The sequence below is a fragment of the Heptranchias perlo genome, chromosome 4, assembly GCF_035084215.1.
Source record: "Heptranchias perlo isolate sHepPer1 chromosome 4, sHepPer1.hap1, whole genome shotgun sequence".
NCBI classification, from domain to species: domain Eukaryota; kingdom Metazoa; phylum Chordata; class Chondrichthyes; order Hexanchiformes; family Hexanchidae; genus Heptranchias; species Heptranchias perlo.
The window spans coordinates 98,961,645-98,980,496 of NC_090328.1; the positions used below are offsets into that span (position 1 = coordinate 98,961,645).

Here is an 18,852-nt window from a genome sequence, read left to right on the forward strand (position 1 = left end):
TCCATTCCATGCAAATTAATGGAATCAATTATCAAGAGTCAACTTGAGGATCAACAATTAGTTGGTTATCAGCAGTCAGCATGGATTCAAAAGGGGAAGATCCTGCCTGACCAACCTCCTTGACTTCTTTCAGGAAGTAACATGCCAATTAGACTGTGGTAAGTCCTACAACATGGACTTCCAAAAGGCATTTGGCAAAGTCCCACATGTAAAGCTAATAGTTGAACTCAATGTTTTGGTGATTCAAGATAAATTTTTGGAGTGGGTAAGAAATTGGCTGAAGGGTCGTAATCAATGGTTTCTTGTTGGAGGAGTCATGTTAGGGTGGAATGAAGTACTGAGTGGAGTGCTCTAGTGCTCAGTGTTGGGACCACGACAGTTTTTAATTCATGTCAGTGAATTGTATTCAGAAACTCAAGTGTCTAGTTCTGCTCACCAAGAAACAAGGGAAACATTCAGGTACGGGAGGCAATGCAGAGAAGAGGCACAAAGCTGATCTCCGGTGTCAAAGGACTGAGTTATGGAGAAAAACAGGAGAAATTTACATTTTTCATCCTGGAAAAGAGGTGCCTCTTACAGAGGATTGTAAGATAGTTAAGGGAATGAAAAGGTAAATGCAGAATAGTACTTCAAATAGTGAGAGCAGGGCAAGGGAAAACAGGTTCAAAGTAGTAAAATGAAAATGTAAAGACCCACAGAGGGAAAGATCCACATCAAATGATGTGTGGAATGGACTCCTAGATATAATAGTTTAAGAACCAATTAAATGCTGAAATGGGGGACTGTAGGTTCTTTTTGGAAGGATGGATGGATTAAGATGGCCTTCCTCGCCCATAATTGTCTCTGGTCTTGTGAGATATTAAGGGCATGTTAAAATTATATAGTTTAAAAAATGCCCCTTCAATGGGATTGTGTTTAAGAAGGGGAATTGGCAATGAACATTGTTGAGATTATTATACAGTCAAAGTACTGACATTTTGGTTAACAAACCAAAATCCATTAATGATACTGCTTGTATATGATTTATTATTTATCAATGTTAATACTAACAGTGAATTAAAATGGGTTAATTAATTATACACCAATGATTGTCAAAGAGCAAAGTCAATATGAATCACAGATATCCTGGTTTGCTGGATGCCCTCGCTTGTCCTCACTTTGATGGCTGTATCTGGATATTTGTAATGCTTTTCCTGGAATAGCAGAAAAACTTCAGCAAAATCAAAGCCTGGAATTAAGACAATTGTTTACAATGCACAATGTTGGAGAGTCCAGTTGTGTCACAGAACAGGTTGGTTGCTTGTTTTTGGAGCACCCCATCTCCAACCTCACTTTCCTCTCCAAAGTCCTTGAACGCGTTGTTGCCTCCCAAATCTGTTCCTCTCTTTCCCACAACACCATGTTTGAACCTCTCAAATCAGCTTCCGCCCCTGCCACAGCACTGAAACGGCCCTTATCAAAGTCACAAATGACATTCTATGGACATTCTATGTGGCTGTGACTGTGGTGAACTATCCCTCTTCATTCTTCTCACCCTGCCTGCAACCTTTGACACAGTTGACCACACCATCCTCCTCCAACGCCGCTCCTCCAGCTGGGTGGGACTGCCCTCGCCTACTTCCATTCCGATCTATCCAGTAATAGCCAGAGAATCTCCAGCAATGGCTTCTCTTCCTGCTCCCACAACATTACCTCTGGAGTCCCCCAAGGATCTATCCTTGGCCCCTCCTATTTTTCATCTATATGCTGCCTCTTGGCGACATCATCCAAACACACAACGTCAGATTCCTTATGTACACTGACGACACCCAGCTATACCTCACCACCACCTCCCTCAACCCTTCCACTGACTATGATTTGTCACGCTCCTTATCCGACATCCAGTATTGGATGAGCAGAAATTTCCTCCAATTAAATATTGGGAAGACCGAAGACATTGGCCCCGATATTTACGGGGAGGCAGGGAGGAAGCGGGGTGTGCGGCTGCGGGGGTATGGGGAGGGAGGGGAGCCCGGAAATGCTGGCAATGCAGCAGTCATGCCGAATTTAACAGCAGGCCCTCATTATCATTCATTTACTCCGTTTCCCGCCTGGCAGCTGGACAGATTGACAGGCTGGCAAGCGGGAAAGCCTGCTGTAGAAGGCCGCAGCCCCTCGAGCCTGTTCCACCGTTTAATGAGATCATGGCTAATCTGTATCCTAACTCCATCCATCCGCATTGGCTCCATATCCCATAATACCCTTGGCTAGCAAAAATCTATCAATCTCAGATTTAAAATTATTAATTGAGCTAGCATCTACTGCTTTTTGTGGAAGAGAGTTCCACATTTCTACCACCATTTGTGTGATGAAGTGTTTCCTAACTTCTCTCCTGAATGGCCTGGCTCTGATTTTAAGGCTCTGTCCTCTTGCCCTAGACTCCCCTACCATCGGAAAAAGTTCATCTCCATCTGCATGATCAATTCCTTTCAAGATCTTAAAGCCTTCAAACAAATTATCCCTTAACCTTCTACATTCCAGGGAATACAAGCTTAATTTATGTAATCAGTCCTCGTAATCTAACCCTTGGAGCCCTGGTAACATTCCGATGAATCTGCGCTGCACTCTTTCCAGGGCCAATATACCCTTTCTAAGGTGCGGTGCCCAGAACTGTACACAATACTCCAGATGTGGTCTTACCAGGGCTTTGTACAGCTGTAACAAAACTTCCTCCACTTTATATTTAACCCTCCAGATATAAAGGCTAACATTCCATTAGCCTTTTTGATTATTTTTTGTACCTGACCACTACATTTTAGTGATCTGTGTACATGGACCCCTAAGTCTCTTTGGACCTCCACTGTTCCTAGCTTTCCACCATTTAAAAAATACTCGGATCTATCTTTTTTTGGTCCAAAATGGATGACCTCACACTTACCTGCGTTGATATCCATCTGCCGCAGTTTTGCCCACTCAATTAATCTATCAATGTTTCTTTGTAATTTTATACTCCCATCTACACAACTTACTATGCCACCAATCTTTGTGTCATCGGCAAACTTGGATATATGGCTCTCTATTGTGTTATCTAAGTCATTAAGTCACTTCCTTCCAATTTTAGTACATTCCCATTATCCCTACTCTCTGCCTTCTACCGCCTAACCAATCTGCTAACCAGGTCAATAATTTAAAACTATCATCCTCGAGTTCAAATCCCTCCAAGGCCTTGCCCCTCCATTTCTCTGTAACCTACTCTAGCCCCACAACCCTCCAAGAATATTGCGTTCCTTCAACTCTGGCTTCCTATGCATCCCCCAATCCCCTTTGACCCACCATTGGTGGACGTACCTTCAGACTTCTAGGTACTAAGCTCTAAAATTCCCTCCCTAAGCGCCTCTCCGCCTCTCCACCTCTCTCTCATTCTTTAAGATCCTCCTTAAAACCTACCACTTTGACCAAGCTTTTAGTCCCACTCCTGATATTTCCTGCTTTGGCTCGGTGTCAATTTTTGTCTGATTAAGCTCCTGTGAAATGCATTGGGATATTTTCCTACGTTAAAAGTTCTAGGACCTGAAACTGACCCTTCCACCACTGTGAATGAGTTCATTATCCAGACACTGGTGGATTCCTGGCCAAAGATGAGTTTACTGATCCTCAGGATTGGATACACAAAAATGTGTCAACGACTGATGTCACCATCTCAGTTTTTACATTGTGGGAATTTCATTGGTTGAAAAACCAGCCTTTAATGTCAGTTATAGCCAATGAAAGCCCAGTTTTTTGAAAGGTGCTTCTATATCCAAAATGGAGAGTGGAATCCTGAGGAAGTATAAATTAGATAAGCAAAAAATTGCAAGTTTAATTTTAAACTCAGAAAAGATTTCGAATAGAACATGAGGAGAAGAGAGATTAGGATGAAGAAAGATGGGGACAAGGAATGACAGGAAAAGCAGAATTAAAGAGTTTAAAATGTTTTATTTTGATTAGAATTGCATGCTCACTGGCAATTAACTGGCCCTCGACCCATGCTGATCACACCCGACAGGTGACCTGCTCCTCAAAACAACCCAGCAAATCTAACTCCTAATAGCCATCTATCTGCTCCTCAAAAAGAAACCAACAACATTTAAAATCAAGGTTTTGTAAATAAAACAGCTGAACTTTGATAATAAATTGAGTACTGTTATCTGTGCACTAAAATAGGGCTATGTTTACAATGACAACTGTCCAGCCAAATCCAGAAGGCATTTGGTAAAGTTCCACATATAAGGTTATAAGATAATATCAAAGTTGTGGCGATTTAGCATAAATCTTAGCTGAAACGATGTGTACTTATTTGAGGAGTTACATCAGGCTGGGAGGAGGCATTGAGTGCAGTGCCTCGTGTGTTAGCTGTTGCTCAGTGGTAGCACTCTCGCCTCTGAGATAGAAGCTTGTGAGTTCAAGTCCCACTCTAGAGTCTTGAGCACAAAATCTAGGCTGACACTCCATGCAGTATTCAGGATGTCCCAAAGCAGTTTACAGTCAATTAAGTACTCTTGAAGTGATGGCAGTGCTGTAATGTAGAGAATGTGGCAGCCATTTTGTGCACTGGAAGGTCCTACAAACAGCATTGAAATAAAGGACCAGATAATCTGTTTTTAGGTGTTAGTTGAGGGATAAATATTGGCCAGAACACTGGGAGAACTCCCCTGCTCTTCTTCCAATAGTGCTGTGAGATATTTTATATCCACCTGAGAAGGCAGATTTAACATCTCATGCCGAAAGACAGCACCTCTGACAGTGCAGCACTCTCTCAGTATTCTAATGAAATGCCAGCCAAGATTATGTGGTCAAGTCTCTGGAGTGGGACTTGAACCCATGATCTTCTGACTCAGAGGCGAGAGAGCTGCCAATGACCCTCGACTGTGTAAATGTGCTACTTCACCCAACGGCAATCCACGGACAAGGCCTTGTAAACAAAACAGGTGAACTTTGATAATAAATTGAGTACTGCTATCTGTGTGCTAGAATAGGGCTACATTTATAATGACAACTGCCAAACCTTTGAATTGTGACTTTCCTGACCAGGTCTGGCAGTCTGTAGTTATCACCCTATTGTTGGGTATTGCTGATCATAGGCGATGAAAAGAGATAAAAAGCTAGAGGAAAAGAAACTTAAAAAGTAAAATCTTGAAAATCAGTCAGCATGAAAATAAAAAAGATGGAAAAATTAAAATAAAAAAGGCAAAAGCAATGGAGTAAAAGAGAATCAAAGCAACAAGGAGGAAAAGGAAAGGCTAGAGTAAAAACACAGAATAGGAAAAAGACAAAAAGAAACTGTTTAACATCCTGTAAATTTGATATAAAAGTTAATATAAGAGAACAGGATCAATGATTAATAACACGGAGCAACAAGGGTTTGTTTTCAAAGGCTTCTAGATTTAGCAGACGATCATGTGTCATCATTTAGTTTCCGTCTTTCAACAATGTAGCCTGTGTAGAGGATGAACTGAGGCTGGTATCAATACCCCGCTCACGGAGATCACACAGCAAACAGAATTCTAACTGGAGAAATAGGAGGCGGCCAAGGATAGATCCTTGGGGGACTCCAGAGGTAAAGGTGCACGAGCAGGAAGAGAAGCCATTGCAAGAGATTCTCTGGCTATGACAGGATAGATAGGAATGGAACAAAGCGAGGGCAGTTCCACCCTGCTGGACAATGGAGGAGAGGTGTTGGAGAAAAATAGTTTAGTCAACCATGTCAAAGGCTGCAGACAGGTCGAGAAGTTTGTCTTTATAAACAATAGGTCCTCAGTCACTGCAAATGACATCATCACCAGGTGCTCTTTGTTTCAACAAAAATATCCCGTTCCCATTCTAGCTCCCGGATGCATACACTACATTGCATCACTGCCATTAACATAAATTGACAGCATTAAGTAATCAGACTTTCCAAATCACAACATGGAAACTTTTAAACAACTTGGACATTCGGGTACAATGGGGGTTGCCTGTTTCTTGAAAGAGAGACTGCTGAAAAGCTTTCTTGTGTGTGGCTTACTTGATATCAGGTACAGTGATTGCATTAAGTGTAGAAAGGTGAGCTACAAAATTACTGAATTTCACAGCACGCTCTGAATAACGATTTGTGGCAATATCCAGATCTGAATGTAGTCAATAGGACAATCAATCCAGGGCAACTGTTAATGGCGATGTCATAAGATCTGGACTTTCAGAAAACAGCACAAGCAGAAGAAGGTTTAGACTATGGCTTGGGGAACAAGGAGATGCATTGGTGGAATCATTGTACAGCTGTAGAATTTCCAATACTTCACACTCAATCTGCCTGTAGTGTTGCTCCACAAAATTGAGTGAACGACTGGCACAGCTAATAGGTCAAGAGGCATCAAAATCATCTTTTACTTAAGGATGGCTCCTAAGCCCACTGGACAGTCATTAACGTAAATCTCTATTGGCTGCTTAGTATCAGAATAAGTCATCACTGTACAACTAGATAGTGACTGCTTGACCTGGAATAGGCATGATCATGCTTGACTTCCCACTTAAAGATGCTTCCTTAGTTATTAGTTCTCAGCATGACTCTGTAATTGTAGCCAAATTGGGAATAAAATCGGAACAGTAAGTAACCATTCCTAGAAGACTGAGGACTTTCGATACATTGCTTGGGGCTGCAGCATTTTGGATTGCATTGCCTTCTTGGCATTTGGCAACATTCCCTGCTTTGTGAAGATTGGGCCAAAATATTCTAGGTGTCCCTTACCAAATTCACATTTCTCATGTTTGAGTGTCAGGCCATTTTCTTGTAGCCTATGAAGAATAAAATGAAAGTGTGTGTCATGTTCTGCTTGGTTGGGTTCATAGATCAGATAATGAGCACTTAAATTCAAAATGACCGAAACTCCTTTGGTAAGTTGCTAGCCCTCAAATATCTCTGTTACAAAAGATATACTGAAATTTAGCCTTTTGTATTGCTTCAGATCAATGTGTGTTGCAAACAATGTAAAAAAAATAGCTCTCTTCATTGAACTCTAGCTGAGGATTCCCAGATTTCAAGGCCAGCTTTGAGAAAATACATAAACCGTTTACCTCTGTGATAATCTCAGTCATGTTATCGAGTAATATGTTGTTCACACTTAGTTGCTTTGTTTGCTGTTCACACTGTGACACGTTGCATTAGGATTCTTGGGCTTAGAGACAAGTGCTAGACATAAGAACCAAGGTACATGACCATCTATTTGGTTAGAATTAAGGAACAACAGAGGAGCTGTTACATTGCTGGGCGTATAGTATAAGTCACCAAATAGTAGGAAGGAGATAGAGGAGCAAATTTGCATGCAAACTGAAGAAAGGTGCAAGAACTATAGAGTAGAGATAATGGGGGACTTCAATTATCCCAATATAGACTGGGAAAGTAACAGTGTAAAGGGCAAAGAGGGGGAGGAATTCCTGAAATGTGTATCAGAGAACTTTCTTGATCAGTGTGTTTCCAGCCCAACGAGGAATGAAGCAATGCTGGATCTAGTTCTGGGGAATGAAGAGGGTCAATGGAGTATGTTTTAGTGGGAGAACATTTGGGAAACAGTGATCATAATATCAGGTTTACAGCAATTATGGAAAAGGACAAGGAACAATGAAATGTGAAAATACTCATCTGGAGGAGGGCTAATTTCAGTGAGTTGAAAAGGGATCTGACTCAGGTGAATTGGAATCAAAGATTGGCAGGTAAAACAGTAAATGAGCAATGGGAGGCCTTCAAAGAGAAGATAGTTCAGGTACAGACTAGATACATTTACCCATACCCCAGGCTGCAAGCTGTGTCCTTTTAACTGGCTGTATTATTGTGGGCCAAATTTCACCAGATGTTTTCGTAGAGATCTCTGGTTGGATGAATGACAGCAGACATGACTTTCTTCGCCCTTTTCTGGACAATCACCCGTATGGTGGTAATTCCACCACAGCAACAACATATGCGATTGGGGTTGCCCTGACTTGACTATGGTTTCACCTTGACATGAAGCAGTTTGCACCTGACGTTTATTTGGTTGTTGAGAGACTTGTTGCTTTGGTTTCCACGTCTACTGCTTGACATTGGACTGGATGAAGTACCCTCTCTGCATGAACAGTTCATCTAAGGTACACTCTTTCTCCAGGGCTGGATGGCACAAGATTTTAGCCAAATTCCCTGCTATAACTTAGGTTTTGATTTTTACAATCTGCATCAGTGGAATTACATTTTGCTGCTCATCAACATATTTTGTGCAAAAGGCATCTACTGACTTATTCTTGAGCAGCCCATCGAAATACAATTGATTCACATCTTGTACTTTGCTTGGGAGTGAAATATTAAATTGGGCTTGTAAAAACACTGGGTTTCAGTATCCTGACCAATATTTGCCGAGGAACTAGACAAATCTCTAATTCCCTCTTTTAACTCTTCACTAAGGAACTGTCTGGGGCTATACCTCTCAGCATAGTTCTAGGGATGTATGATGTCTAACGCGGCGTGCCGAACTGTCTTACATTTATCCCAGTTGGGATCAGAATGAATTTAATTTACTAACCTTCAGCCAGGTTACACTCAAGCTGTTGAGTAAGTGAATTAACTTTCTCTTGCCAAATCATCGAGGAGGAAGCCAGACCACAAGTCATGAACTAAACACTGTTTATTGGTAACGAATCACAACATTAGGTTGGGTACACAAATGTTTAATAGACATGCATAAATGTAATCAGAATTATCTAGCAGTAGAGCAGCAAATCATTAATGGACAGAGTTTCTCAACAAAACGAGTAGTAAAGGTTACACAGCCAATTCAGTGTATCATTGTAAATCAGTTCTAACGGATATTGAGTATTAACTAAAGCAGTGACCAGAGTCTAAGGTTATAAATTGGTGAGATTACTTTGATTAATTCCTTAGATAGCTGACAAGTTACCAGCTTTGAATAGCCAGTCTACCAAATAGCTCAGGTCTACCTGTGTGGTTAAGTGTTCAGAGCTTATAAGACCTTATCCTCATGAGTGGCATGGTTGAGTCAATCTCCTTCCTTCCCTGAGACGCAGGCATTATCTTCTGGAGTGTAGAATCAATGAACCCCTTCACGGTGGGGTTATCTTTTTCACTTAAATCTTCGGTTTTGACTGAGCCCACTTTACACACGAGGATATCTGAGTGACTTCTATCTTACCTTTCTCAATCTCAGATTACTCGCAATTAAGTGACACTCTTAGCTCTGCCTGCATGGGCTGGTATAGCCACAGTTTAGCTTCTAACCTCTGACACTTTGTCCTTAAAGGTAAGGATATCTCTTACAGCTGTTAGGTAAAAGTTCTTAGAGAAGAAGAATGGAAGAAACAAAAGTCTACTTCTAATTGACACAGAGTGACTAGGAAAGATTGCTACTTCCACCAAGGATAAAGAAAATTCTGCTTCTGAGTGACCCATGTGTCAGTAGGGCACACCCCTTTTTGAGTCAATCATCCCCAACAAGTCAGTACTGAAGCTTGGATCTCCAGACACAGGGCTTCACTTTTACAACCCCCCCCCCTACCTTACAGCCTTACTTTTAACAAAGGGACCCACACAAATATAAGGGGTCGTGACCTATTTACGGCTCACTAAGTGCTCCTTCCCTGGACACTAGCCAGGGATAATGACTTTACGACTTAATTGGCTAAAAGCTTGTGTTCACTGTTCACTTCCCAACACTCAGTTCAACAACTGAACTCCATTCTCTACGAGCATCCTCGGGCAGACTACAGGGTATTTCCCTTACAAACCTCCAGGGCAATCCATTGGCAATTTTAGGGGACATTGTTCCCACAAGGCTTTCTTGGTTTTATCACAGTCCGCAGCACTTCCAGGATCAGAGTGCAAACATATTTTTCAAAATTACTGCCCCGTAATACAAAAGCAAAACTCCCTTTCTTATATCATAAATGATATCAAACCCATCGTGGCACTCAAACCACTTCACCTATTGAAGTCAGCTTGTTGTATATGTGGAATGGGGTATGTGAGGCAATCACAAGGGCCTGGTTGCTATTATATAGATACATGGGTATACACCGGATCTATTGGTCATTGACTCATTACAGGAATACACAAGTCTACAGCCTAAGTGTAGCGTGTGTAACATACTGAAGTTAATTAATTGTATTTGCACCTTTCAAAGCTCAGGGGTAGCACTCTTGCCTCTGAGTCAGAGACTTGTGTTCCTGTTGCCTGAAGCTGCCTCCCAGGAGCAATAAATCATAAAGTTTGCCATTAATTCAACACATGGTATCATTCTGTCCATCTTATCAACGAATTTCATGGATAATTCCACTCCTGTTTCCCCTCTGATTCCATCACTTTTGACGTGGATGAGTGGAGAGATCTATAGCTGTCCTATGGCACAGTGGTAGACACGATAACTTGCTTTTGCAGCTACCACTGTGCCAAACTGAAAGAGAGGGAGAGAAAATAGAGAGAGGAGAGAGAATAGAAATCATTTGAAGAACAATCTCCGGGTGAATTGAGGGCATGTCAAAATAACGTCAGTTAAAAACTGATAAGGCACACCTCCCCTTTCATGGGAATCTGTGCTCAGAGGGTTGTTGGAGCATGGAATGCTTTGCCACAGAGAGTATATGAGGCATAGACCATTGCGCCCTTAAAGACAAAAGTGCACAAACATTTGAAGCAGAGGAAGATACAGGGCTATGGGGAGAGAGCAAGACAGTGGGATTACTTTTGTATTGCACTTGCGAAGAGCTGGCACAGACATGATTGGCTGAATGGCCTCCATCTGTGCTGTAAGCTTCTACGGTTTAATGGTTCTATATTTTTATTAAAGGTACTTTTAAATAGTGAAAGCTGAACATTTTGGTTCAGGAAACTAAAATTTTTAACGCCATTGCATCTGCAAAATGTTTGTTCAGAAATGTTAATGTCATACGTTTAAATGATTAATTATACATTGAAGAGTGAATGATTCTCAAATCGAATTGACCAGAACGATCGTGTCAGTTCAATGTTTAGCTGAGAGCCCTTGGAGGTCCTTGTGAACCTGAGTTCAACATTCTTCAAACTTCTGAATCTTGATCTGAATTTTGGTTGTCCTGAAATGCAAAACTCATCTGTTACACTGGAATCAGTCCTACTACTGGGCCTAGCTGAGATAGAGAGTACGTGCGACAGAGGGGGGAGGGAGGCAATGGAGGCCTGATGGGAAAATTGACCTCTGCCCTCAACCTCTCCAAATTTAACCACTGAGGCAAACAGAGACACAGGTTTGCAGCTGTCCTTTTCTCACACTGTTCTAGGGGAAATCAAGGCACTGAGGTGTGAGAGTCAGACCTCTCCAACAGATTTTCATATCAAACTTTCACTGCTTCAGCACAATAAAAGTGCACCACAGACTGACAAACAAAATGCTCCTAACTGGCTGAGAGTTTTAACAGGTTCCCCTCTTGACCTTAGACCCAGGCTCACTACTCCAGCTACTGACACTCCTTAAGAGAATACAGCTTTCAATAATAAGACCAGTCATGACTTTACTGAGTACCATGGGATCTTCTACATTCACCTGAGAGGGCAGATGGAATCTGTGTTTAATGTCCTATCTGAAAGGCGGCACCTCCGAAAGTTTTTTTTTCACTCCGAAAGTGCAACATTTCCTCAGTTCTGCACTTAAGTGTCAGCCTAGATTTTGTGCTCAAGTGTCTGGATTGGGACTTGAACTCACAACCTTCTGACTCAGGGTAAGACTACTACCACTCAACCAAATCTCCCAGTCAAGTATAAATTTTGTGTTACAGTGTCTGCTCTACGTTCACTATTATTGTAAACAATTTTACAACACCAAGTTATAGTCCAGCAATTTTATTTTAAATTCACAAGCTTTCGGAGATTTTCTCCTTCCTCAGGCAAACGTTTGCCTGAGGAAGGAGAAAATCTCCGAAAGCTTGTGAATTTAAAATAAAATTGCTGGACTATAACTTGGTGTTGTAAAATTGTTTACAATTGTCAACCCCAGTCCATCACCGGCATCTCCACATCTTCACTATTATTAGCAGAGTGATTTTATTATTTTTATACCCAAGGATGTTTAAATGTTGAAATCTGCTGTGCTAATGTTTTGCTAATGTTTCATTTCTACTTTTAGTAGATTACAGCCTACATCAGACAGTCTGATAAAGCTCTTCTTCCACTATCTGAAGGACTAGGACATGAGAGGCCTTGTGTTATTTACAGTGACTAAACTACAGTAACAAGAGTTTCTGTTCGACCCTTGAACAGCACTGCATTACCAGATATGGTTGTAGGGTAGGAGAGCTACTTTATTGTGTCCATATATTAATGTGGCATCCAAATGGAATAAACCTATGCACTCCCAATGTGTCAACTGCTCTCTTTCGAGTCAGCAGAACCCTATCTCACACCAACTAAACAGCACAACTCCTACTTAAAACAGACACCAGCACAATATGGGAGATTCTAATATTGGCATTGAGGAGGAAGCAGAGAGTTATTGAGCTCTGGTAAGGAAGGGATACCAGAGGTGCTGGTTGTTGAGGGGTCAGATGGTGAACGGCAGGGCACACGTGCTGTGGACTCCTGTCGAATTCCGTCTGGATGTAGGTCTTAATGGTGTCACATCCATACAGAGGCAAATGCAGCACCAACCCCCTACCCAAAATCCTGGATCTCCCTACCTAACAGCACTGTGGGAACACCTTCACTACATGGACTGCAGCGGTTCAAGAAGAAGGCCCACCACCACCTTCTCAAGGGCAGCTAGGAATGGGCGGTAAATGCCAACCTTGACAGCGATCCAGAGAATGAATTAAAAAGATATACCCGACTGAGGAGTTATTTGCCTTCTTGCAGACAGTAATAGGATGTGTCGAGGGGTTCAGCACTGTGATGAAGGAGCAGTTGTTTGGACATGACAATACCAACAGCATCTGCTTTGGCAACTCAGAAATGTAGGCTATGGGCACAGTAGGAGCATTTCTCATGAAATTTCCATTGCTGCTGGAGAGGATTTGGGCTTTCAGCTCACTTAGTGACTAGTTACTGGCAAACATGAGGAAGAACTCATGAGGTAAATGACCAGATAATCTGTTTTACATGTTAGTTAAGTGATAAATATCGGCCAGGACACCGGGGACAACCCCCTTACTCTTCTTCGAAATAGTGCCATGGAATCTTTTACATCCACCTGTGTGGTGAAAGTGCTCATACAATATGTCTCCCATCAACAGCACTCATCTTCTTGTTTGCCATCATAATACACTCCCCCACCCCACAGTAGAATTTTTGATGGTTGCAGTATGGTGTGAGGACCCAGCGTGATGGATTCCTGCCCCAATTTGCACTTTGCCCAGCCAGATTACACCGATATTCGGGCTCAAGGATATGTCTTTACCAGATTTCGACACAGAGGTAGCATTCGTTGTCATACGTGACCCCATCAGTTCCACAGACCGGTTCATATTTGGTGGGACATTTCATGTGTGATTGGGTTCTCCCACAGAGTGGCTGGAACAGAGACGAGAATCACTTGCATGTGCTAATAATTCAAGGATGAAAAATTAAATTAAAAAACATTGCGAAAACGGGAAGTGAAAATATTTTCAACTCACCTCTATGAAATTTTCAGAAAATGCAGTTTCTGCAGCTGCAGGAATAATTATGTAGAGAGAAATAGTCAGTGCACTGGTCCATGCAGGTAAAATCAGAAAGAAAGAAAAAAAGAAAGATTTGCATTTATATAGCACCTATCACGACCTCAGGACGTCTAAGAAGTGCTTCACAGCCAATGAAGTACTTTTTCAAGTGTAGTCAATGTTGTAATGTAGGAAACATAGCAACAAGGTCCCACAAACATCAATGTGATAATGACCAGATATTGGTTGAGGGATAAATATTGGCCAGGACACAGGGAAAACTCCCCTGCTCTTCTTCAAAATAGTGACATGGGATCTTATACATCCACTTGAGAGGGCAGAGGGAGCCTCAGTTTATCATCTCATCCGAAAGACTACACCTCCCGCGGTGCAGTACTCCCTCAGTACTGCAGTGAAGTCTCAACCTAGATTATGTGCTCAAGCCTCTGGAGTGGGAGTGTGCTACAACTGAGCCATGGCTAACACTTATATAAACGCATCTGACCTTCAGGGAGATTACTGACTGTGCATATTCAGAAATCATAGGAACACTGCCCAGAACCTTCCGCCCATTTTGTGCTCGGGCACATTTTTAAAATCGGGGGAGTGGAATTTCCTGTGTTATTTGCGCCCAGAATCATGTGTAATTGGGGCATAAAGCAAACACCCGGAGTGAAAGATCGAGGGAGATCGAGGGTGCAAATGCGTTACGTCCAGGATTACGCAACGTCTGAATTTCCTCGCCCCTTTACGCCCGTCGATTGCTGCCCCCGAGCGCATCTGGGCTAATTATAATGGCTCCGCCCCAGGCTAAAGAGCCATTCACGTAATTTCCTACAATTTCCCTGGTTCAAAACAGATGTAAAATTACATCCAGAATTTTAGGCACAGCAGGAAACAAAATCATTTTTCTGGTGTTTAATGGTGATTTCTTTAAGTGTTTTTTTTTTACTTATCCTCACTGAGACCTGCTCTGTATTTTCTGTAACTTTGAATGGATTTGTATGGCTTCAGTATAAGTCACACTAAAATTTGGAACGCTTCACCAATTGCAGGTTCTTCAACATACTGTGCATGAATAATGTTTAAATGGCCTGAAACGTTAATTTTCGTACTTAAAGAAGGAATATGTGGCATGACTTCCATACTTACACAGATTTTTACATTCAGGCGTATGATAATGAGATTGGCAGGAAATTTAGGTGTAAATTGACATCGGCAAAATGGGCCTAATTTCAGGTGTAACTTCCCAATTATGGCCCACAGGAAATTCCACCCCCAGCATTCTATACTTTAGCTGCACCTCTAAAGGATGATGATGCATGAACTCATTCCCAAACAGTATTTTATAAATCTTTGCTAGAACTTTTTTATGTGTAGCCTAAACTAGTAATTAACTTGCTCCCTTTTTTTGGTCATTTCTTCCTCGTCGGCCCTTTCACTTTAATGAAAAAGTGGATAGTGAGTGAAGAGGTAAGGAACGCCAATCGAGAGCAGTGCAAAGCTTTGGTTTTTGTTTCTGAGTCCTGCTCCCCTGCCACAATGCGTTTAAAAGTTCCTGAACAAAACAGGTTGCGTAAGAACTGTGACATCCTTGTTAAATACGATCGAGTGAAAATTGGTCTTGTCACTTAACGTAAGGGCCGTGAGGTAATTGTGCGAATGAAAGGTATGGTTTCAAAGTTTCAGCAGAGCCCTGACAGGCAGTGTGGGATTTATGGAGGAGTCAGACAGTGGAGCTTTGGCAATTTTGGAAATGGTTTTACTGTAAAGAAAAAGAAAAGAAAGACTTGCATTTATATAGTGCCTTTCACGACCTCAGGACATCCCAAAGCACTTTACAGTCAATGAAGTACTTTTAAAGAGTTGTAAAGCTGGAAACGCGGCAGCCCAAGATGAGTTGTGATGACAGATAGGCATTTTGTAAACACCTGGGGCCTGAGGAAAAGCCAAATAGGGCACCAAGAATCTGTAGCTGTTGATTCTAAAAATTCAGCCCAAATTACAACATCAACATAGACACCATGAGGTCTATTCAAGCTAGTCACTGTCTTGCAATGGTGCTTGAATGACCCAAAGCAGTGTTACCATCTTGAACTTTTTCTTCTTGAAGAATTTCTTCGGTGCACCTGCTTTTACCCACACAGCCGTGTCCATTACCCACAGGACTCTGCCTCACCACAGAAGTAGTGACAGACTTCTGCTGTCCATTGGAAGCAAAGTCCACCATGGACACAGCACTGCCAGCGGCACTCAGGGCAACCACAGTCTGAACTTCCATACCTGTGATGTAAAAGTTGAGGGCAAGGGTGACCTTCACTGTCATTGGTAGCGTCTTTTGGACGGTTGACTGTTGCTGCAGCTCTTCATGGACTAGGAGAAATACTTTAGTCACAACCTAAACTTCCTCAGCGACTCCTCTTCCAACGTGCAGTTCTGTGGAGAGGTGCTTGGCTATTTACTCAATGCCTCTTCACGGAGGGAAAGAAGATCAGAGGGACAGTCATCACACTACCGCCAGGCCTTTGCCATGTGCTTCCCACTGACCAGCTGAAGTGTGACACCAGCAATAGCCTGCAGCAAGTAATCCAACTGCCTTCACCCTTCCTGTCTGCCATCTGCAAGTGGTGCATGAAACACTGAGGAATTTAGAGGGAGGAATAAAGGAAATGGAGAGATCTACTACCCTGGAGAGCCAAAAAAACCCAAATGTATTTCCACCCTTAATGTACACACTTCGACCTAGAAATTCAGGTGTGCCCTTGCATACGTGTGGAGGCACAGGGATCAATCCCTGCACCTGAATGGTAAGGCTCGAGGTGCACCTGATATTGGGCCATGGGCCTCACTTCCATCAGGCTGGTGAGCTGCAGAGAGCAACTTCTGCTCCTCCCGGCTCCGCATTCTGGTAAATTTATTTTAAAAACTTACCTTGTTGGTTGCGGCCTGCATTGGTCCCTTCAAGGACCGCCTGTTAGACCGTATGTAGACTTGCTTTTCCTGAACTTGTCCGGTGTTGGCTGCCTCAGGGCAAACTAATCTTGCAATGGGGCCTCAAACAACATTCTGCCCCTTATTTCAATATGCGAAGGGCCCAAAACCTGTTTCTGGCATGGGCACTGCACGGCGATTTTCTGGCCTTTACCAATATGGCGGGAGGCACACTCCTGGCTCGTAATAACTGTGCGCTTCTTGCCCACCGCCCGAAGAACGGGTGCTGCACGGCCAAATTTTTAGGCCCTACTATCAAAGACTGATCAAATTAATATATTGCATGGTCCTCCACAGCCCTTTGGATCAAATTACTCAAGATTCAGTCATTGTCTTAGTGCCTCACTGGGAGTGGGTCAGGACCAGAGAATCAGGTATGCATTTTGCAGTGTGATTTGGGGCAACAAAAATAAATGGCTCCATAAATGCTGCCAAAACATGCGAGCCTCATTTACATGGATTAGATATTTAAATCTGCTCCCATGCCGAATCTTGTGACTTTGGGTTCTGCCCCACGCAATGCACCTTGTCCATATAAAATGACTGCATGGGAGTCCAGGGTACCAGGCCTACTCGAACAGGCATCGTAAATGACGGTTTATCTGGTTGTTGTTCATTTGCTATTTGTGGGATCTTGCTATGGGCAAATTGGTTGCCAACCTAACACACTGAGTGGAATTCATTGGTTGTAAAGCATGTTGGGACAACTTGAGGATGTGAATAAGGCACCATCAGAATGAGTTGATCCCAGTTCATTGACAGCACAGACATTATTTAACCCAGAAAAGAAAATGGTAGCAAATAACAGGCGATGGGAGAAATTAAAGTCCATGACCGTAAACAGTGATATTAAGAGGAACTTACCCACGTCGCAGAATAAGAATATGGAGAGAAGAGCAAAAGTTGAGAATGGCTTCATTCTCCTGCAGCAGAAGCCCTGGGTCGGTAATGTGCAGTCGTTTTCCTGTATTGACACTTGTCTCTCAGTGTTACACTGCACACGATGGACCTGGTTTATATAAAGGGAAGGTTGCTCAGTGACTCATTGAGCAATGTGAAATGCACAGGGGGTAAATATGGACTAGGGATGGCTGAGTGTGTGTGAGGCAACAGATAACAGTAATAAACTGGAACAAGTGGTACAGTGTTAAACAAGGCACAGACCCAGGCACAGCATGAACCTACAAGGACACAATCACTTGAGGGCCACCCAAGGTTACTATCTTTTCACTGAAGTACACAGTGTGCTCTTTGTCTCACTCCACTCCTCCCTAAAGCTGAATGTAACAAATACTGGCAATTGGCCGTGTCCTTGTGTATAAAGTGTTGATGAAGCATGAAAATGGCAACAGTTATGGAGTGTCCTTGATTAGAATTGTCCTGTGTGTTGCTGTAAAGGTCTTTTAGTGCTGACTGTATATAAACTAAGGGTAGTTACTGCACACTCAGGAGGACAGTGTCACATTCACACGTGGAGGCATGGGTGGGGGAAGAATTCCTCCGTGCACTCTCTATAGTGGGATTGGAAAGGGGTAACTCCACGATCTGATCACGTTTTTTCGGCATTCACTCCTTGTGAACTCCGCTCCACGCTGGGAGTCGCAGTTCACAGTATCACTCCTCAGAAACTGGATCATGCAAACAGATGTGAGACATCCAGTGTCAACACATGATTCTTTTATCCTGAGCCAGTTGATATTTCCAAGTGTCTTTGAGAACTCTACTGCTGTCATGGACTGGCTGCTCAGGGATCGAAAGTACGTCCCCAACACTGTGGTTTCTGACCCCCGGCCCATGGCATCCAAATACACCAGCATGATATCATTACAAGGGCCATTCAGGAATCAGGGCCATCATTGAGCACACAATAGATACCATGAAGCAACGATTTGGCTGCCAATTCAGTGATGTCCTGCCGTACTCTTCAGTCAATGCTTCCTCTATCATTGCTGTTTGCTACTGTCCGTGTAATTTGGTGGAAGAGCTGAAAGATGAAGCCAATGACTCAATAAGATGTGGCCCCTTGAGAGCCACAAGACACGTTCACTTGACCCGGATTCGAGACACTTTCTCCTGCTGCAAACACTCTGTCTGAGCCACTCATCAGGAATCTTCCCTCTTCCAGAACAAACAACTACCCCATCCAGACTAGAATAAAAAGAACATCCTCACAGTCACATCATCCCCCTCTTCCTTTTTCACACCATCATTCTTTGGATGCAC

General features: G+C 42.7%; 1 protein-coding gene across 1 annotated transcript; it reads right to left on the reverse strand.

The window, feature by feature from the left end:
* Positions 1 to 8,627: 8,627 nt before the first annotated feature.
* LOC137320565 (probable pancreatic secretory proteinase inhibitor) lies at positions 8,628 to 17,641 on the reverse strand. The gene is made up of 4 exons (XM_067982247.1): positions 17,494 to 17,641; positions 13,615 to 13,649; positions 13,398 to 13,510; positions 8,628 to 11,085 (listed from the first exon to the last, which is right to left on the reverse strand). The coding sequence occupies exons 1-4, from the start codon at positions 17,546 to 17,548 to the stop codon at positions 11,040 to 11,042; spliced, it is 249 nt and encodes an 82-aa protein (XP_067838348.1). The 5' UTR covers positions 17,549 to 17,641; the 3' UTR covers positions 8,628 to 11,039.
* Between the last annotated feature and the right edge of the window lie 1,211 nt (positions 17,642 to 18,852).